Source organism: Benincasa hispida, chromosome 7 (assembly GCF_027475165.1).
Source record: "Benincasa hispida cultivar pf3 chromosome 7, pf3_genome.v1.1, whole genome shotgun sequence".
In the NCBI taxonomy this organism is placed as follows: Eukaryota; Viridiplantae; Streptophyta; class Magnoliopsida; order Cucurbitales; family Cucurbitaceae; genus Benincasa; species Benincasa hispida.
Window position 1 is genome coordinate 33,496,533 of NC_143484.1, and position 23,371 is coordinate 33,519,903.

The 23,371-nt window shown below is 33.2% G+C and overlaps 1 protein-coding gene and 1 non-coding gene across 2 annotated transcripts; both read right to left on the bottom strand.

Annotated features, from left to right (window-relative positions):
- Window positions 1-11,467: 11,467 nt before the first annotated feature.
- On the bottom strand, window positions 11,468-11,586 carry LOC150035115 (5S ribosomal RNA). The gene has a single exon (XR_016531011.1). It is a non-coding gene; the product is annotated as a 5S ribosomal RNA (ribosomal RNA).
- Window positions 11,587-21,326: 9,740 nt separating this feature from the next.
- LOC150035116 (17.6 kDa class I heat shock protein 3-like) lies at window positions 21,327-22,178 on the bottom strand. The gene has a single exon (XM_090315149.1). It carries the CDS (start codon window positions 21,980-21,982, stop codon window positions 21,503-21,505), a length of 480 nt encoding a protein of 159 aa, XP_090171275.1. The 5' UTR covers window positions 21,983-22,178; the 3' UTR covers window positions 21,327-21,502.
- Window positions 22,179-23,371: the final 1,193 nt, after the last annotated feature.

Below are 23,371 nucleotides of genomic sequence, written 5' to 3' on the forward strand. Positions count from 1 at the left end.
AACCCCTAATATCAAATTCTAAAACTCCCAATCAATTTTACAACAATTCCAAAGTGAAGGATTAGATTTAGATTATCTTTTGATCAAAGACTAAGAGATGAGAAGAACTAGTTTTTTACTCCAAGTTCAAACATTCCAAAGTAATAAATTTATACATTTCTAACCTTACTAGTTTGGAGGGTAAAATTAAAATTATATTTTAGTTTTTAAAAATATTTATGAAAATGTGGTACTTTTATAAGAATATTTAGAAATATATCGTAGTTTTCTAATAATTACATCCTCTCTTCTCCCTCCTAATTTTCAATAATCTCTCACCTTCTTCTCTCTTTCTTCTTTCACTTTCTCATATAGGACTGGCAACCCTAAAGGGGTGAATAGAGTTTAATCAAACTAATCAAAACTTTTTACTAATGTGAGCTCAATTAAACAAATTAACAAACTTTTTGCTAACAAGTAATTTAAACAATAAATTTATACAAATAATCACTTTGAATTAAATAAGAAATTAATCATCACACTTTAAAGCACAATTTTTAAATGATTCGTCAAGGATATATAAATTTAAGAATAAATATATATGAGCAATTAAATTTAAGAACAAAAATTACAAATAATTTAAAGCAACAAAATTTAAGAACAAATTAATTGCAAAATTAAATAGTTGAGGTATAGAGAAATTGACATACGAGAATTTTATAGTGGTTCGGCACAATCGGCTTACATCCACTTTCCAAGCTCTTTCTGGGTTTGTCACTCAAATTTGACTTTTTCCATGGCTTAAAGTCGAATCGCTACAACGTTTTTTTTTTCGAGCGCAAGAACAAACCCGATCGTTTTCACAGTACAACGACTCTTTTTTCAGATCAAAAGCAACCCTTACAATAGTTTGAAAAAATAAATAGTACACTCAACAAACTTTTTAAAGGAGTAGATTTATAAATTTTGAGCTTACAATAAATCTCTCAAGAATAAAATGAAAAGGAAAAAAAAATGAGAGGTTTGAGAGAATAACAACGGAAGCTTAATAAATTATGGATAATTGTAAAAAGATGTGAAATTAATTCGGAGAAAATGAAGTGTTTAGAAAGAGAGAGAAGATGTTGAAAACTAAAATCAATTTGAGCCATTGGATCTAGGAAAAAAAGAAATTTAAAGGTTGAGATTAAAAGGAAAAATAAATAAATATAATATATATTAAAACACTTCCAACTGTAACATGCAAAAACTTTATTTTTTTAATTTTTTTTAATCAAATGACTCGATGGTCATATATGTATATATAATATATTTTCCTTTTTAAAATTCCATTTTCATTTTAAATTCTTTTGGTTTTTAATTTAAATTAAAATCAAGCAAAAATCAAAATTCATTTTCTTTTTTGAATCCAACTAAAGCACACCAAGTGTCACTTCTTCATTCATCCTCATATCACCTTCTAATTAAGTCCAATTTGATTAATTTGGCCGCCATATCATTGACACAAATATTTTTCCGTTAAGCTTATTTCAGATTTATCTTGTTTGAGCTATAGAGATTCAAATTGCGTTGGATCCATAAATTCGAACCTTACATAATGGACTCATCCAAATACTAAAATTGTTAGTAAATAAAATCAAGTTTGTTATCATCAAAACATTAATTAATTAATTTAAGATTAAAGACCAAAAAACCAACAATCTCCCTTTTTTATAAGAGGTGTTTGATATGAAATATGTACTTGAATAACAATCAACACGCATATATAATTTCAAGTTACTTGAATACAAATGATATATTTCAATAACAAGTTTTCATTTTTCTAATTACCTCTCCCTCTTTTGAAATCGATAATAATAATAATAATAATAAAAAAAGAACAATAAAGATTTTGAACATAATATTTTGCATATTTCTTCTCCTATCAATATTCCTTCTAAACATAAGCAATGACATGTAAATTCAAGAGGCATTACAAATAATCAATCAAGTTTAGGATAATTCACTACAAGAAAATTGATCATTTTCGAAGGTCACAACCTTTGAAAAAATATTTCGAAAATTATTATTTTCAAAATTCAAATAATTATTATTTTTCAAAGGTTTATTAACCTTCGAAAATTTTTTTTTTTCAAAAGTCAAATACCTTTGAAAATTATCAAATTATTTATCGACAATTATTTATTTTCAAGTAGTCTTTTTCGAAATGTTTCATATATTTGAAGGCTTATAATACTATTTTCAAAGGTTTTAAAGCCTTAAAAAATACTTATTTATCAACAATCGTAAATCCTTCGAAAATTCTCTCGTAAAATATTTTAGAACTTTTCAATTATTATTGACAAATCTCAAGAAGGTTCTTTTTACTAATTCACCTTCCTGTAATACCCTAAATTACAAGTCAAGGGAATGGAATGGAATAGAAAGAATAGGAAACTATATAGATGAAAGAACTCTTAGATTTGTCATAAAAGTGCACAAAAAGATTTTCTAAATTATGGAACATCCAACTATTGCATTCAATCAACTAGAAACAAATTGTTTACATATATCTACCATCATTGTTAGAAATCTATCCTCACAACGAATTTCTAATTTGATAATTGATGCTTGAGTACTTGCATCTCAATTTTTCTTTGTCATATTCTTGAAGACGTTCAGACTCATTAACAAATCTGCTTCAACATCATCTCTTACATGGACACAATGTTTTAAGTATTGCATTATTTCATCTCTTGCATGGACAAGATAATTGACAGGGGGTTGCATGCATTAATGCAAAATTTAAAATTGGTAGGGACAAGATCCTCAAACTATCTCCATAATGGTATGATATTGTCCACTTTGGGCATAAACCCTTATGGCTTTGTTTTTTGTTTCACCCAAAAGGCCTCATACAATAAGAATGTGAAACCTCCTTTGTAAAAAGCAAGAGACTAACAATGAGTGTATAATTTTATTACATCAATGAGTCAAATAAAAGTTGCAGTCTCTATATGTCTATAGTTCAAAAGATAAAACTATAGTCTCTATTAGACATCTACTAAATGTAACCAAACCTTGTAGGTCATGGTGATGAGCCATCAGTTCAATAAGGAAATGAGTATTAAAATTATGATGATAATTGCGGCTAAGATCAAGTTCTTAAGTATTGACATAGGTGAGAGAGATTTAATTTGTTTGGAGTTTGAAAAAAAAAAAAAAAAACAATAGCTAGGCATAACCTGCTTCCAAACAAAATGTATTTGAATACCATCAACCATTCTACTTAATCGGTAAATGAAACCAAATTATTACTTTAAGCTAGTTTATTCATCAATGAGTACGAAAATTTTGTAAGAATAACTATTATCAAGATGTCAACATCAAAAAGAAAATTGAAAGATGTAGCAATTAATAACTCAACAACTCAAAAAATAAAAGGGAGAGAATGAGTACTTGGATATCCCTTCCTCAATCAATAAAATCACTGACAACAAAAGCCCTATTCTCGTTGACTAATCAATCATGTGGCACAATACAAGGGGAAAAGTTGCATCAAATTGGAGAGGGGAAATGCCCTTTTTCCAGTTGCAATAATAAGTTTGTTCTCAAAATTTAGGTAAAAGAAATAAGTTAAATACCAAAGTTAACAAGAAACACGCTGCAAAATTATCATTAACAAAGGGTAGGAATGATTAATTTGTCAAAATAGGTGATAACATGCATTAGGTTATAACATCCATCCTTTATTTTTCTCCCGGTCTAAGTTACCCTTTAGCCGAGTTTTTCTTGCTGGATAAAAGGACATTGCACAAAATTAATGAATTGACATCATTAAAAGTAAGAAACTCAAAGTAAAATATGAAGGAAATTCAAAAAACAATTGGAAAAATCCTAACCCACAATGATAACAAAAAGTTACATTATGCAAACTGCATCAATTCTCATGAGCCCTTTAATGGCTGATTCGAACAACTACCTTTCCTAATTATTAGGCTTATATGAATAAACAGGATCGAAATGAAACAATGATTGTCCAAAGATCGATTACACAAGCAGCATGGTTGCTCGAGATAGCCCTGCTCTCCTCCTACTACACATTATTGCTCAAGGTTTCAGAAAACTATTTAGCGAGGCCTCAACAATATGGTTGCCTCAATAGCCATTTGACGTAGATTACAAAATCTACATGTTTCTTAGCAAATCTGCGGTGACCTAATTAAATAAATTTTATATGGCTTCCTAGCCATAACAAGAAACTAACACTCTCTTTCTTCTAACAAATTAATTATTCCTACCCGTTTTATACCCCAAATGACCTATTTTTACCATTGGAGATTAAGTTTTTAATCATTCTATAAAGATATCACATCTTTCTTCTCCAAAACTCATAAACATGCTTCAATTTACTTTTTCTCTTCTTTTTTCCCCTCACAGCAGATTCTGATTATGAAGATGATGGATAACTTCACATAATCAGAAGAAGACATATAGAAACGAAGAACATTCATGTTGATCACCTTGCCATTACTGAAATTTGACCTACAAGTTATAGTATACATTGTTTCTCTATCATAATTCTAGTTCACGAGATCTAGTAAATCTTATTGCAATGATTATCATGCTTCGCCATAGAAATCCAATTGTGTCTAAAAATGAGGTTCGTAGTACATTGCTTCGTGGAATATGCTAGGCTTCCAGAATTGAAGAGATTCAAAATAAACAAGAGATAGTACTTACGAGAAGGAGAAACACCACATTTGAAGCATTTAAAAAATCGATTGATGTTGTCCTCCATAGTCGATGCCATTTTCTCTTACTTGGGTCGTTGGAGCTAAAAAATGACTGTGAATCCAAATACAATCAATAAACAAACAAATTTAAACATTCAATGATTCAAAATCCAGATCCAATTAGTTGAGATGAGAACTTCGATTTCGAATTAATTACATTGAATCATGTATCCTTTTCTCATAATTTTGCTTTCATCGTAGAGTTTATTGAATAATAAAAATCGCCTAAGTCCATACCTCATGATGAAACTCGAAAGGCAAAGGAAAGAAATTGTCGCCACACTGTTGAGCGACAATTGAGCAATGCGATCGAATGACCTTGAAAATCGAGTTGGAGATGATAAGTTCAATAGAGGAAGAAAATTCAGCCCTATAAAAGTGAAGACGAAGTGAGAATTATACCCTTAAGAAAAGTTTTTTTTTTCTTTTCTAAATTAAAAAATATAAAAATTTTAAATGAACTTTTTTTTCAAATGTTTAAAATTCCTTCGATAAATGTACATTTATAAAGATTAATACATTTTTTCTCTAGAAAAATTTAATACATTTCTTAGTTAATGAAATAATTTTTCAAAAGTTTTAAATAATTTTTTGTAAGAATATATTTTCTTACAGGGTTTCTTTAAAAACGTTCCATAAAGACAATATATTTTTCAAGGGTTTTTTTTAAAGTAATTTGATAAAAATGTATTTTTTTTCAAAGGTGTTTAATAACCTTCGAATAAATATATAAATTTTCATGATGCAGTGGTAGTGGCAGTATAGAAAAAATCAATAAAAAATCATAACCTAAACTAAACAGAACTAATCATAAACGTCCTATTATTGACAAAATCAAAGTAATCAATGATTACCAAAGCAAACAAAAAATAGAGCCATTTCAATGATTACCTCTTTTGTCGAAAATCCTCATTGTTAATCAATGAAATCAGATCCTCATTCAGTTGGCCTCAAATCCTCCTTGTTAGCTGATCAAGTTGAGATGATGAGCTTCTCCAGAATTAAAAATCGTGGGTAAATGATGAAATCGTGGATGAAATTGAAAAATATAAAAGAAGAATCATAGTAAAAAATAATGAATTTGTGAAGATTTTGAATATTTTGAACGGAGAAGAGAGGGACATGCGGATGAAGACTTTGAAGCCCCAGTAGAAAAGGTAGAGATAAGAATGAAAACGAATTTATTTTTAACAATTTTGAAATATTATTGAAAACTAATAATTACCTTTATACAATGGTAATTTTAAAAATATATTTTTTTTATCAATTGAAAACTAATAATTACCTTTATACAATGGTAGTTTACTCCCTTTCAAGCATGGAGTTGTTTTTTTTCTAAGGATTCGTATCCTAAGACTTCTCAAGAAATTGAGGAAATGAGATGGATCCCTTATGCATCGGCTGTTGGCAGCCTAATGTATGAGATGTTATGTACTAGACATGAAATCTGCTATACGGTGGGGATAGTCAGTAGATATCTCTCTACTCTAGGATATGATTACTGAACTGTCGTTAAGAACATCTTCAAGTATCTATAGAGCACGAAGAACTACATGCTCGTGTGTGGTTCTAAGGATTTGATCCTTACAGGATACATGGACTCTGATTTCTAAACTAATAAGGATTCTAGAAAATCCACTTCAGGATCAGTGTTTAATCTTAACGGAGAGGCAATAGTCTGAAGGAGCACCAAGCAGGGGTGCATTGCTGACTCCACCATGGAGGCTGAGTACATAGCGACTTGTGAAGCTGCTAAGGAAGCTGTGTGGCTCAGGAAATTTCTAACTGATCTAGAAATGTTTCCAGACATGTCAATGCCCATCACCATTTATTGGGATAATAGTGGTGCTGTGGGTAATTTTCGAGAGCCTTGGACTCATAAATGCGGGAAGCTCATAGAACGAAAGTATCATCTCATCTGAGAGATTGTGCATCGAGGGGACGTGAACGTCACGTAGATAGGTTCGGAGTACAATGTTGTTGATCCATTTACAAAGGCCTTCACAGCTAAGATGTTTGAGGATCATCTGTAAAATATGGGTTTAACGGACATGCCACATATAGTCTAGGAAAAGTGAGAGATTTTGTACTGGGCGCATTTTATGCCCTAGTTGATTTTTGTACTTGTATATTACTATGACTTGTATATTGTACACCCCACTAACTTAAGGACAAGTGGGAGATTGTTGGGGTTGATGCCCTAAATCTCATAGGGTCTTGTAGTTTGTAATTGTATTGTACAAACATTTTATTTATTTACAAAAATATATTTTGAACATGATTCCCTTAAAAAGTGTTTCTGAAACACCGTATGAGTTATGGAAAGTACGTAAAGGTAGTTTACATTACTTTTGGGTCTGAGGATGTCTAGCACAGATGTTGATACAAAATCCTAAGAAATTGGAATGACGTTCAAAATTATACCTCTTTGTTGGATACCCAAAAGAAACAAAAGAAGGATTGTTCTATGATCCCCAAGAAGATAAAGTATTTGTTTCAACAAATGCTACATTCTTGGAAGAAGATCATATTAGCAGTCATCAACCGCACAGTAAAATAATATCGAAAGAAATGACCAAAAATACTACAAATAAATCAACAAAAGTTGTTGATGAAGTTGGTCAATCAACAACGGTTGTTGCTCCATCACATTCTTCTTAAGAGTTAAGAATGCCTCGACGTAGTGGGAGGATTGTTCATCAACCTGAACACTATATGGGATTAACAGAAACTCAATACATCATACTTAATGATGGTCTAAAGGATCCATTGACATTTAAACAAGCGATGGAAGATATTGATAGGGAACAATGGATAAAAGCCATGGATGTAGAAATGGAGTCCATGTACTTCAATTATGTTTGGGATCTTGTAGATCAACCACATGAGGTTAAAACTATAGGTTGTAAATGGATTTACAAGAGGAAAAGTGACAAAACTGGCAAGGTGCAAACCTATAAAGCCAGACTCGTGGCAAAAGATTTTACCCAAAGGGAGGGGGTTGACTATGAAGAAACCTTCTCTCCTGTTGTCATGATAAAATCAATAAGAATACTCTTATCCATTAGCGCATATTATGACTATGAAATATGGAAAATGGATGTCAAGACAGTTTTTTTTAATGGCCATCTTGATGAAAGTATTTTTATATCTCAACTAGAAGGGTTCATTAAACAGGGTAAAAAACAAAAAGGTTTGTAAGCTTAAGAGATCCATTTATGAGTTGAAGCAAACTTCTAGATCTTGAGATATAAGATTTGACACTGCGATCAAATCTTATGGCTTTGAACAGAATGTTGACAAACTTTGTATATATAAGATGATAGACAACAAAAGGTAGCATTCTTGGTACTTTATGTTGATGATATCTTGCTCATTGAGAATAAAACAAGTTACCTTGCTGACGTAAAGAGATGGTTAGCATCACAGTTTCAAATGAAAGATTTGAGAAATGCTAAATATGTTCTTGGGATTCAGATATTTCAAAATTGAAAGAACAAAACTTTTATCTCAGGCATTTTATATTGACAAAATGTTGTCAAGATATAACATGCAAAATTCCAAAAAGGGTATGTTACCTTTTAGACATGGATTCATCTGTCAAAGGAACAGTGTCCTAAGACACCTCAAGAAATTGAGGAAATGAAAAGAATTTGATATGCATCGGCAGTTGGGAGTCTAAAGTACGCTATGTTATATACACGTTTTGACATATGCTTTGCAGTTGGAATCGTTAACAGGTTCCAATCTAACCCAGGACACAGTCATTGGAAGGCTGTCAAAAACATCCTTAAGTTTCTCAGGAGAACGAAGAACTATATGCTTATGTATGGACCTAAGGATTTGATCCTTAAAGAATACACTGATTTTGATTTTCAGACTGACGTAGATTCTAGGAAATCTACTTCAAGATCAGTTTTCACTCTTAACATAGGAGCTATAGTGTGGAGAAACATTAAATAAAGTTGTATAGCTGACTCCATGATGGAAGCAGAATATGTAGTTGCATGCGAAGCAGCTAAAGAAGCTGTGTGGTTGTGCAAGTTTCTAACAGATTTGAAAGTGGTTCTAAATATGCACCTGTCCATCACTCTATATTGTGATAATAGTGGTGCAGTTGCTGATTCCAAGGAACCTATAAGTCACAAACGTGGAAAACATATCAAAAGAAAGTACCATCTCATCAAAGAGACCGTACACCGAGGAGATGTGATAGTCCCGTAGATAGCCTCAGGAGACAACCTTGCTGATTCGTTTACAAAGGCTCTCTCGACTAAAGTGTTCAAGGGCCACTTGGTTGGACTAGGACTACGACCAACATAATCTAGGACAAATGGAGAATGTCAAAGGGTATTTTGGATGCCCTAGTTTATTGTATTTTTCTCTCTTTATTTCTTGACATTGTAAACATTATATATTTATATGTTTATCTCACTAGAGTGTTAGTCCAAGTGGAAGATTATTGGGAAATTCCTAAACTAGCATTTCGTAAATGTTGTTAACATATTCTATTTATCAATAAAAAATGTTGTTGGGTTTTTTTAATCCAATAAATTACTATTGATATTCCATCCTTTTATGAAAAACTAATAAATGAATCCATGGCTATAAATTGAATACATTAACTTTATGTGGTGACATAAAAATAAATCAAGTTTTAGTATGTAGCCAAAATGGTTTATAAGTATACGGATGAGACTAGGTACCTTATCCTGGTGATACTATTGGATGAAACCCATTTTGTATACTGATATAAATGATGTGATCCAAAAATCATTCACGTAGAGACATGTGAGTGGAGGCATCTTGTGCAATGAGTTTGTAGAGACATGTGAGTGAAAACATCGAAATAGTCACTTTTCTTTATAACAACCATTTACTGTTAAAATTGACTATTTCAAACTCAATGACCTAGGGTAACTCGATCTTAATCCTAAGCTAACTATGAACTCCTATTTATTCGAGATTATCCTTTGATTCGCATAGGTGAGAGTAGTCCAACAACACTACTCAATAAGCCTTTCATTTTAGGGATAAGACCGGATAGATAGCTGGGGACATAGCTTTGCAATATGGAATTCACTCCTACCCGATTTAGGGTTAGCAGATGGGTTGTTCTCTTAAGCGCTGATGCCTTTTCTTGAACAATGGGGCCCTACCCTCTCATGGAAGAGAGGGTTATATTTATAAGTTGGACTATAAATCAATTGTTCAATGGAGGATTAGTGGGAGCTTAAGGAGCAAGATGTATTTATAGAGGTAAAATGGTAATCTTTTACCCAACTGTAAATACGAATGACCTATGAAGGATTGACTTACTGATTATGGTTAAAATTGACAAAAATATATCTATAGTGAGGAGAGTGCAACTATCGAGCTATAGTGGAATGTTTTGGTAGTTAGGGAATAGTAATTAATTCGGTTTAAAGAGTTTAACCAATTAATTACAAGTCGTTGAAGCTTATGATTTTTAGGTCCATAAGGTCCCTTTACTAGCTCGTAATTTGGATTAGTAAATTGAGTAATCTTGATGAGATTTGAAATTAGGGTTTAGAATTTGAAATGTTTAAATTCAATTAGGGTTTTTATTCATTATATTCGATACTATTGAAATGTTTAATTTTATTGACATTAAACAAAATTGGAGAATCGATTAATGTTTAAAATATGATTTAAATATTAATTGTATAAAATTAATTTCATTATAGTGGAATTGGTCTTTTATTAATTTAATATTATATATTAAATTAACAAATTAATTTAAAGATTTAATTAATTAGTTTTATTTAAAAATTAATTGAATGAATTAATTTTATATATAAAAAAATAATAAATCAAATTAAATTAGTTTATTTAAAAAAATTGGTTTTAGAAATCAATTTTTGGAAAAACTAATTTGAAAACAAAACTCAACGTGGAGATTTCCAGAAGTTGGAAATCTCCACTGTGGTGCATGGCACCTTACTCATCCAATTCCATTTTCTCCATGAAGTAGGAGTTGGCCTTCATGCAAGCTATGAATTTGCATGATGAAAGCTTTATAAATTGAAGTGTTGGGTTGAATAATTGGATTAAGCTTTGAAGAACTTTGCAGAAACCAAAACCCTCTACATATCTTCATAATATCCAGCTCAATTTAGTGATTCCACCACACAATCCTTGCAAGAGAATAGTAGAGAAGATCTTTATGGTAGTCTACTTGTAGATTGAAGCACTTTTATGTGGAACTCAGCTGGTATTGAAGAGGAATCATCAAAGGTATTGTGTTAAGCAAACCCCCTTCTGTAATAGTTACTTTGAAGCATGTTTTAGACTCAAATTAAGTATAATTAGAGTGCTTATTGATTCTAATTTTCTCTGCTACATGTTAATATACTCTTATCATGAAGGCGGTCCTTTAATTTGTATGGGTGAGAGTGGCTAGATCGCCGACTCAACAAGCCTACCATCTTGGGGATTCGTTTGATTGGGGAGCTGGGAACACAGTTACACAAGACACAATTCCATTTGAGCCATGCGAGACGCGTCGCGCGGGCACGCTGAACCGGTCGGAACGGCCATCAGGGCCCGCACGGGCACAGGTACGAGCACGAGCACGGGCATGAGCGGAGGCAGCTGCACGTCGTGGAGGCGGGAAGGGAACAAAAAAAATCAAATGGCGAAATTGAAACGATTTTAAAAAACAGAAGAAGAAGAAGAAATAATGACAAAAAGGGGTGTAACACGAGGACTTCCCAAATGGTCACCCAACTTAGTACTACTCTCGCCCAAGCACGTTTAACTGCGGAGTTCTGATGGGATCCGGTAGATTAGTGCTGGTATGATCGCACCCAACATGGAATGCGCACAAATTCCATTTGAGCCATGCAAGACGCGTCGCGCGGGCACGCTGAATCGGTCGGAACGACTATCGAGGCCCGCGCAGGCACGGACACGAGCACGAGCACGAGCGGGGGCGGTTGTACGTCGTAGAAGCGGGAAGGGAACAAAAAAAATCAAATGGCAAAATTGAAACGATTTTAGAAAACAGAAGAAGAAGAAGAAATAATGACAAAAAGGGGTGCAACACGAGGACTTCCCAAGTGGTCACCCAACTTAGTACTTACTCAAGATTCAGGTCATGTCACCTATGGTCATCCTAGTGAAATGTAAGTTTCTATTATCAATGGTGTTATATAAAGAGACTAATCATTTCGTGGTTCAGTCTTATACAAACTCATTATATAGGATACCCCGCTCGCATGTCTCCACATGAATGATCAGGATCAAATCATTTATAGCACTTTACAACATTTGTAACACCTATAAAAGAGTCTTATCCGTAGTGTCACCAGGATAAGGTACACAATCTTATCTATCTACTATAGACCATTTAGGTTATTATTTAAACAAGATCCACCTGTATGTCTCCACATACTTGTTTAAATTTATATAAAATAACCTCGGATCTTAGTTTATTAGATTAAGTAAATACTTATAAAATAAAACTTATTTTATTAATAACAATATGTTTACACAAAGTTGATAAACTACAAGATTACAAGGAGATTTAGGACACCATTCACAACAGTCTTCCACTTGTCCTAAAGCCTAGAGAGACTAATGTACAATACAAAGACAGTACAAAATACAATAAACTAGGGCATATACTATACTCTAGTAACATCTCCCACTTGCCCTAGCCAAGGTGCCACATATCTCGTAGACCTAGACTTTCTAGATGGCCCTCGAACACTTTTTCCGTGAGAGCCTTTGTAAATGGATCAGCAACTTTGTGCCCCGACGTGATCTTCGTGACAATCACATCACCGCAATGCATAATCTCCCAGATCAAATGATATTTTCATTCTATGTGCTTGCCTCTTTGGTGACTCCGAGATTCATTAGAATTTTCCACAACACCACTGTTATCACAATAAAGTGTGATTGACAAAGACATATTTGGAACAACTTCCAAATTAATAAGGAACTTCTTAAGCCAAACAGCCTCTTTAGCAGCTTCACAAGTAGCTACGTATTCGGCTTCCATAGTGGATTCCGCGATGCATCATTGCTTGATGTTTCACCATACTATAGCTCCTCCATTCAAAGTGAACACTGACCCTGACATTGATTTTCGAGAATCTTTATCAGTCTGAAAGTCAGAGTCTGTGTATCTTGAAAGGATCAGATCCTTATCTCTATACACGAGCATATAGTCCCTCGTTCTTTAAAGATATTTGAGGATTGTTTTGACCACTGTCCAGTGATCTAATCCTGGATTGGACTGATATCGACTAACAATCCCTATTGCATAGTAAATGTCAGGTCTAGTACATAATATTGCATACATAAGGCTACCAATAGCTTATGCATAGGGAATCTGTCTCATTTCCTCAACCTCTTAAGGTGTCTTAGGACACTATTTCTTCAACAAAAAAATTTCATGCCTGAAAGGTAATAAACCCTTCTTGGAATTGTGCATCGAATATCTAGCAAGGATCTTGTTAATGTACGATGCTTGAGAAAATGCCAACCTTTTGTTCTTACGATCCCTTATGATCTGGATAAAACAAACTACGTCTCTCCCAAATCTTTCATTTGGAATTGGGTAATTAGCCATTTCTTAACGCTAGTCAGAAAACCTACATCATCCCCAATTAGTAGGATATCATTCCCAAGTAAACACAAAGCTCATCAAAATTCTGATCAAAGCCATAAGATTTGATCGCAGTATCAAATCTTATATTCCAAGATCTAGATGCTTGTTTTAGTCCATAAATGGATCAATTAAGCTTGCAAACCTTTTGCTCTTGATCTTGTTCAATGAATCCTTCTGATTGAACCATGTTGATGTTCTCGTCAAGATTACCATTCAAAAAGGCAGTATTGACGTCCATTTGTCATATCTCATTATCATAAAATGTGGCTATGGATAGGAGAATCCTAATAGACTTTAACATGACAATAGTCCACTCCCTCAACCTGGGTATAACCCTATGCCACAAGTCTAGCCTTAAAAGCCTGTACCTTTCCATTTACACCTCTTTTTCTCTTGTAGATTTATTTACAATCTATAGGTTTTACCCCCATCAGGTTGATCTACAAGCTCCCAGACAGAATTGAAGTACATAGACTCTATTTCTTGATTCATGGCTTTAATCCATTCATCTTTGTCAACATCTTCCATCTCTTGTTTATAAGATAATAGATCTTCACCTCTATCATCAGATATGATGTTTTGGGCTTCTGTTGAACCCATGTAGTGTACAGGTGGGTTCACAACTCTCCCACTACGTCGAGGCAATCTCAACTTTTGAGATGGTTGACTAGATGAATTAAAATCAACAACTCTTGTTGATCTATCAGCCTGTTCAACAACTCTTGTTGAAATCTCAATAGTCTCATTAGAAATCTCATTTAAAACAAGTTTACTTCATGGCTTATGATTTCTTACGTGGTCTTCTTCCAAGAAGGTAGCATTTTTCGATACAAACACTTTATTTTCACTTGAATCATAGAAATATCCTCCTCTCGTTTATTTGGGGTAACCTACAAACAGGCATACTTTCGAACGAGGTTCCAACATTTTAGGGTTAGCCACAAGCACATGAGCTGAACATCCTCAAATCCTAAAGTGGCATAAACTACCTTTACAACCTCTTCATAACTCAAAAGGTATTTCAGAAACACTCTTTGAGGGAACATTGTTCAAAATATAAACTGCAGTCTCTATTGTATATCCCCAAAACGAGTCTGGAAGATGAGCATAACTCATCTTAGATCAAACCATATCCAACAGAGTTTTGTTTCTTCTTTCTGATACACCATTCTACTAAGGTGTATCTGGGGCTGAGAGTTGAGACATGATTCCATGTTTTATCATAAAGTTTTGGAATTCTAAGTCCATATACTCTCTGCAACGATCAGATCGTAGTGTTTTTATCTTTTTACCTAACAAGTTTTCGACTTTAGTCTTATACTCCTTGAATTTTTCAAGAGCTTCAGACTTATGTTGCATTAGGTATAAATACCCAAATCTAGAATAATCATCTATAAAAGAGAAGAAATATTCATACCCACCTCGTGCTCTTACAGTCATCAGACCAGAAAGGTCTAAATGTATATGCTTCAAGGTTTCCTTGCCTCTATAATCTTTTCTAGTAAAAGGTCGTTTGGTCATTACGCCTTCAAGGCAAGATTCACATACTGACAAAGAGTTTTCTTTTAAACCATTTAGAAGTCCATTTTTCACCAACTTCTCAATCTTATTGAGATTGATGTGATCCAACCTTGGATGTCAAAAATGGGTATTTTCTTTAGGAGAAACTCTTGGTCTTTTTACAGTTGTTGTTGTTTTGAACTTTTTAGTATTAAGCAAGACTTTTATGACTAATGGCCTTAGTACATACAAGCTATTTTCCATTGAACCAAAACCTATCTCCATACCATTCTTAAAAATAAACACTTTATTCTCAGAAAAGAAGATGAAATTATTTTGTTCAATCAGACAAGAAACTGAAATTAAGTTCCTCTTGATATGAGAAACTATATAAACATTATCCAATAACAGATATCGTTTCTTGTCCAAAAATAACTTAAACCTGCCTACAGCAACAACTAAAACGACCTCACCAGTACTGACTCTAAAAGTCAACTCTCCAGCTTCCAACTATTTCCAGGAACTAAATCCTTGATGGGAAGAACACATGTAGTTAGTAGCCCCTGAATCAATTATCCAGGTAGAATCATCATTCTCTACCAAGCACGTCTCCAAGTCAAATAAATCACATTTATCGTCTTTGGATTTCTTCCTTTTCTGGAGAGTAGTGGGATTAGTATCAGAACCTATCTTATAAACTTCAAGTTTCATTTCAGATGATAGTCCTCGTCAATGAACATTAGAGTCAACAACAATTGCTTTCTCTGTTAGTCCCTTGACATTCAATAAGGACTGAAAAATTATCTTGGGAACTGACACCACTGGTTTCATTGTCATCAATCTCATTTTGCTTAAAAAGTGAGAACTTACGTTCAAATAATTCTTGCAACGAGTCAATGATCTCACATGTAATGACCATGTTCTTAAACCTTCTAGCCAATGCATCAGGTATGCTTGCCAAAATGTGAAATCGGGCATTCGAATTAGCCTTCATCCACACCTCGTGTGCAGTATGAACATTTTGTGGCACATCAAGGGTTGGGACTTGAGGACAATCCTCAAACATGACAAACTCAAGGTCGTTTACCACGAAAAATGTTTTAATAGACTCTTTCTACGTCAAACCGATCAAAGTAGAAAAGGCATCTAACGGAAAATCAAACATTGACATTTTGCTAAAGACAAACATATTGATTTACATTAGATTTTAGCATAACTCTTTTAAAACAAATCAAATCAGGTTTAGCAAAATCTAAATGAACCCCATATTACATCTAGTTTTGCAATGACGCTTCAGTGATTTAGAACAAAAGCCACTGAAGGATGGTCAATTTCTCCCTTCACTGAATTGAGACACTATCAACTAATCATTACACCAGAATAACTCTTATTCCTATAACGATCAGCCATCATTGATTTGGTCAAGAAATCATTAACTTGCTAACAATTTCTCGTAAGTGTGACCCTTTATTTTAGATTCTAGAGTTCCGTCCCAAGTAGCCAACCAAAGGAAAAAACCAATTGATGCAAAAACTAAAGCGACCTTATCCATTTCTGGAGTTCGTCTTGATATTGACTAACTGCACAAACCATCCGAAGGAAAACATTCCCAAGGTGCCACGAGGCCGTGCAAGAAGGTCTCACGCTGCAAACCAATGAAAGGGACCGTAGGACATGTTGATACACATCCTTCTCCCTCTTACTATAAATACTCTCTCTTTTCATCTTGATATTGACCCATGCAAACACCATCTGAAGAGGAACGCTCCCAAGGCGCTACGAGGCCAAGCATGAATCTCACGGTGTGAACGAGAAATATGAGTGGAATCGACATATCACATATATCTTTTCCTCTCACTGAGTCTTTTAACAACCTAGGGTTTAATTTACTTAGAAAAATACAGCTAATTATTTTTACTAAGTGACTATTTAAGTTTGCCCAAAAGTAACACTTACTTTATAAAGTTAAATAATTTTTTTTATTAACATTCATTAAACACTTTAACAAATATTAATCAACAATTGCATGCTTATAGTAAATCTATCTAATTCAAATTTCCAAGTAAGTTCCCAGGTAGGGGTGTTCCGTTTCCGTCAGCTTAAATACCCCAGCCTAGCCAGAACCCGCCTTAGACAAAAGGTCTCTTATAGATAGATTTGTTACAAATTTAATCTTTTATTGAAATCAAATTAATCTTATTAAACCAATTTAAAATATTAATCTAATTTCTAATTGCATTAGAAATTTGTGAGCTTAGGTCTATCTCAATCAAATTTTAAAACTCTTTTAAAACATGATTAAAGCCTAAGTTTGCATGCAACTCTTTCTTATTGATTTTAATTCTAATTTCATTAATTATAACACTTATAAAAAATGAAACAACTAAAATCAACCACATTGCTAAGCTAGACATCCACAAGGTATTTATAACATTTATAAATAAACCTAAGTGTCATGCTTCATGCAATGTTCATTCATTACTAATATATAACTTTTATATATCAAGTAATGAACTAAGCATACATGCTAACCCTTATAAAATAACACTTATAATATAAGATGATGCATGGATATGCTTAATGCATGCATATATTATACCTCTAATATTATATGATGCATGAGCATGCTTTAATGTAATTTAATTATGTAAACTACTATATTATGACACTTATAACACTTATAATATAAAGATGATGCATGAATAAATGCATAACCTTTGGTGGGTTTTAAAACTATATGTCATATATTATGTCATATAATTAAACATACATCACATGTACATTAAATAAAAATTGATGGACCGGGATAATTAGCCTCAAAACTGGAAAGAAAAGCTAACTATTACAAAAAGCATCGAGTCAACGGGTTCAAACAGGCGAACCAAGTTTTGAACCTCGACACTTGATCAGGTAGCAACTCCTTCAAATCGTCGAGTACTGCCTATCGAGTATAAACGATCGTGTAGCGTGGATCGTGCAGCGCACATCGAGTAACACATGCTATGAAATCGAGCAGACAATGGCTATGCGATGAGCATGAGTGTCTAAACGATCAAGGAGCAAGCGTCGAGTATCGTGTACCAAGTGATCGAGTAGCTAGTGAACGATGAACATGCTAGCTTACACGATGGTTGAGCACGCATGCCATGCGTCGAGTATCAAATACTCTACGATCGTTTACCCCGAGTGTCTACGCGATTGAGTAGCCAACGCAACACGATCGAGTAAACTCTTTACTCAATCGCGTAGCATTAGGTATGCGATCGTTTAGCAAATATTATACGATCAAGTAGAACATTTCTACATGATCACATAGCAAAATCTAAATGATCGTTTATCTTCAGCTACACGATGCAACCAACTATTAGTCTTTTTCCTCGAAGCAAACAGCATCTCAATGCATCTGAAACTTCATCACGAACGACTCAAACAAAACAAAAACTTGAATACATACTTGATGGCTTGTTAATTATGCCCAAAAACGCAGGGGCCCTTACAAATTAACTTTGAGAAATGTAAAGAAAGCTATAAACAGAGGCAATTATCCCGAAAACATCTATCAACAACATCCACAACTACACTTAACACTTAAACGCATTGCAGAATACTTAAAACCCCACCAACATCGTAAATAACATTCAATACATCAATGGAATTTGGAAATCATAGCAACCTGGCTCTGATATCAATTGAAGGAACTCTAAAACTAGACGACCTTTGAACGTAAACAAACTGTTTTGAACTCCATTGTGAAAGAATTCAAACATTTACAATCATTCCAAACAAATTATGCATTAAACGATAAATTACAGCTTGCTTCTTAAATTAAATACAAAGTGATCGAGTGACAATACCTTTGAAGAACTATTTCTTTACATATTTTCCTCGATCAAACTCGAACAACACGAACGCAATGAGAAACTGGAAAATCCTTGATCACTAGCAAGTTAAACTTGATCCTCGATCCTCGAATAGAACTCGATACCACTACAAGATTACCTTGGTATTCTTGGTATGAGAATCCAGAAGTTGTGGGCTCTGTATGATTTTGGATAGAGGGATGGAGGAAGTAAATGATTGAGTAGACGATTGAGTATGCGATAAATAGTCGTATAGAGGAAGAAGTCTATCGTATCGACTTGATACTCGATCGCATAGAGGAAGAAGTCTATCGTATAGACTTGATACTTGATCATATAGGCTCTGTTAAGTTATCGTGTAGTAAAACTCCTTTTACTCGATAGTAAATTCTGCGAGATGTTTTCGACTGAATGATTTGAAAAACTACCTTTCCTTTTATCTCACAGTTATCATAAAGTCGTGAATAACCACCCACTTAAGTCGGTTATTGAGAAAAAGAAATATTTATTATCATATAATTAATAAATTATAAATAAATACAATAACTAACTTATCATATTATATTTATAACCTATAGTTTTAATATTACATCATATGCAACATATAGACCATAGTTCTTTTCCTATTTTATGGCATTTAATATAAATCATATTTATATGAATTCCTCCAATCTAATAATGTATCAAATACATTATATCAGTTATATCATATATAATTGAATTAATTGAATTATATTATATATAATAAAATTCCTCTTGTTAATTCGAACATTTCAAACTAACCCAAAATCTTATTCTCAACTTGAATCCATTGAGTTACTAAGGGGACCTTATGGACCTGTAGCTTGAAGCTCCAATGGTACGTGAATAACTGACTAAACTCTTTAATCACGATATCCACCATCTGTTAACTGTCGGGCACTCCACTAAACACCGATAGTTGCACTCTTTGCACTATAGATATATTTCTATGTCCATTGGATATAACCAATCAACAGTGTGATGACCCTTCACAAATCGCTCGTAAGTATAACTGAGCCAATTTACCGTTTTGCTCCTATAGTTACATCTAACTCCTTAAGTACCACTGATTCCTCTAATGGACAATAAGTCATAGTCCCACTATGACTAAGTCCTCTCTTCCTAAGAGAAGGTGTGACCACTATATTCAAGACCCACAATCAGCTTTTAAAGGAGCAATTTATCTATTTATCTTTGCATCGGGACAGAAGTGAATTCCGTCTTGTGTAGCTAAGTTCCCAACTCCCCAATCAGAAAAATCCCCAAAATGATAGGTTTATTGAGTTGAAAATTTAGCCACTCTCACCCATACAAATTAAAGAACCGCCTTCATGAGCAGGAGTCCACAACTCACTCAGGATTGAGATCATGTCACCGATGATCATCCTAATGAAATGCAAGTCTCTATTATCAACGGTGTTTTGTAAAAAGACTAATCATTTCGTGGTCCGATTTTATATAAATTCTTTGTATAGGATACCCTGCTTGCATGTCTCCATATGAATAATCAGGATCAAATCATTTGTAACACTTTACAATACTTGTTTCATCTACAAAGCGGGTCATATCTGTAGTGTCACAAGGATAAAATACTCAACCTTATCCATCTACTATAGACCATTTAGGTTGTTATTTAAACAAAATCCACCTGGTTTATTGGATTGAGTAAATGCTTATAAAACAATACTTATGTTATTAACAACAATATGTTTACACAAAATTTACAAACTACGAGATTACAAGGAGATTTAAGATACAATTTCCAATACTTGTCACAATTAATAGAATCATTGACAACAAAAAACATTTTGCCATTGACTAATCAATCCTGTGACACAATACAAGAGAAAAAATTGGGAAAAGTTGCATCAAATTAGAAAAGGAAAATGCCATTTTTCAGTTGCAATAATAAGTTTGTACTTAAAATTGAGGTAAAAAAAAGCAGTTAAATACCAATGTTAATAAGAAACACGCTGCAAAAATATTATTAGTAACGGATAGAAATAATTAATTTATGCAAACAGATGTTAACAGACATTAAGTTATAACATCCATCCTTCTTTAAAAGAGATTATTTCTCTTCTTGTCATGCTACTTTTCTTCTTCAATAGATTATGCTCAAAATTGAGGACATGACAAATCCATTGCAATCTCTAGATACATAATAGATATGTCCAATCATGTTCTATTCTATCATGTTTGAACATAATTGTTTGAATAAATTCTATTTCGTAGGTCGTTTGATACTTATGTGTGTGATTAAATATCTAGAAGTTTAAAATATCACATAAGACCGAGACTTCAAATTTTTTATATCTAGTACACCAATATTGATATCGTATTTAATTTTGTATTTAGTTATCTTCAAGTATCTTACCAATTTACTTTCATCCTTGGTCCTAATTTATTCAATTAGGAAAAATCTCAACTTTGATAGAAGAAAGTAATTCATATGTAACGTATAATTCTCCAATTTGTAATCAAAACATGGAGCTAACTGTAATTGGATGAAACATTTGCTGAGTAATATGTTGGAGGAAGAACAGAAACTTAAGAAACAACGTTAGATTATATTCATTCTCATAAAATACAGTCAAATACTTTTCATGTATACAAAGTTATAAACATTACAGAATACACCAATAAAACTCATTATTCCACAATTTATTTAACAAAGATAAGCAGAAAGCAGAGTACAGAACTCAGAAAGAACAACGTGGTGATGTCTAGCCAGAGATGTCGATCGACTTGATTTCTGGCTTCTTCTCCACCATTTTGGGCACTGTCACAGTCAGCACTCCATTCTCCATGTTGGCCTTCACCTCCTCAACTTTAGCATTCTCCGGCAGCCTGAATCTCCTCGAGAACTTCCCACTGCTTCGTTCGATTCTATGCCATTTGTCGTTCTTCTCCTCTTGCTCTTTGCTTCTCTCCCCACTGATTTGCAGCACTTGGCCCTCTTCCACTTCAACTTTGACTTCTTCCTTTTTGATTCCAGGAAGATCGGCCTTGAAGATGTGGGCTTCTGGGGTTTCTTTCCAGTCGATGCGAGTGTTGGCAAAAGCAGAGGTCTCACGAGCAGAGGAAGGGAGGTTGGCCAATGAGCTTGAAAATGGGAATCCTTCGAAGGGATCCCAAACGTCCAATGAAAAGGGGTCGAAGACGTTGCTCCGGCGGCCACCGAAAATGCTTGGAATCAGAGCCATGGTCGTTCAAGTTCAAAGCAGAGGATAACAAGAGAGAAGAAATGGATTTAATTGACAAAGTTTGCTTGAAATGGTGTATTGTTTGCTGCTAACTCCCAAGGATGGCTTCCTAGTGGGGAGTTGAAACATTTAAATAAGTGGGCAGAGAACATATTTTAGAAATTTCTGGAAAGAAAAAGTTGCTTCTGGTTTATTCTTGGCGAAGAAGACGATTCCACGAGCTTCTTCTACCATGTTCTCGACCCATTTGGACTCTTCAATTGGGGTTCAGTCATACCATTTTCTTGGGCCTTTCAATTGGGCTTTCTTTCATCCAAATTAAATAAAAGAAATATTTTTATATAAAAAAAAAATCCTCTTTTTGGTCATATATATCATAAATATTTTTACATGTAATTTTTACAAAAGGAGGGTTTTAGTGTTAATTTGGAGAGAAAATGCATTTATTACGATTTTCTTTCCATTTTTAATTAGAGAAAGAAAATGAAATTTAATATCTTTTTATTTTCCATTTTATTTTTCATGTTGATTTTTATATTATAGGATATATTTCATTGTTTGTTTTGCGTATTATATGATATATCGCTGGTATATGCAATATATTTTATTATTTATTTGGAAATGTTCTAACAAATATATGAAATATATTGGTAAATATATTTGATATGTACTCAAATACAATTGGTATCACGACAACTTATTGGTTTTTCTAGCAGATTCATGGTTATTTTTAAATATACCTTAAAACATGGTATTAGATGCTTAGAAATATTCTAATCAATATATGAAATATAAATGTACTCAAATAGATGATTGTACCATTCAAAAGTTTCGATATAATTGTATCAAATATGATAGTACAATATAAATCATAATATACATCATAAATTTTATTTACACAGTATATATGATATGAAAACCCTAGATTTCGAAAATTAAGAACCCTAGATGTTGAACCCCTAATATCAAATTCTAAAACCCCCAATCAATTTACAACAATTTTAAAGTGAAGGATTAGATTTAAATTATCTTTTGATCGAAGACCAAGATATAAGGAGAACTAGTTTTTTATTCCAAGTTCAAACCTTCCAAAGTAATAAATTTATACATTTCTAACATTACTAGTTTGGAGGGTAAAATTAAAATTATATTTTAGTTTTTAAAAATATTTATGAAAATGTGGTACTTTTATAAGAATATTTAGAAATATATCATAGTTTTCTAATAATTATATTCTCTCTTTTCTCTCCTAATTTCCAATAATCTCCATTTATGACTCACATTCTCTCTTTCTTCTTTTACTTTCTCTTATAAGACGTAATCCTAAAGGGGTGAATAGAGTTTAATCAAACTAATTAAAACTTTTTACTAATGTGAGTTCAATTAAAC

Excerpts from the sequence above, each read along its gene's own strand:
- LOC150035116 (XM_090315149.1), bottom strand. The coding sequence starts at position 21,982 with ATGGCTCTGATTCCAAGCATTTTCGGTGGCCGCCGGAGCAACGTCTTC.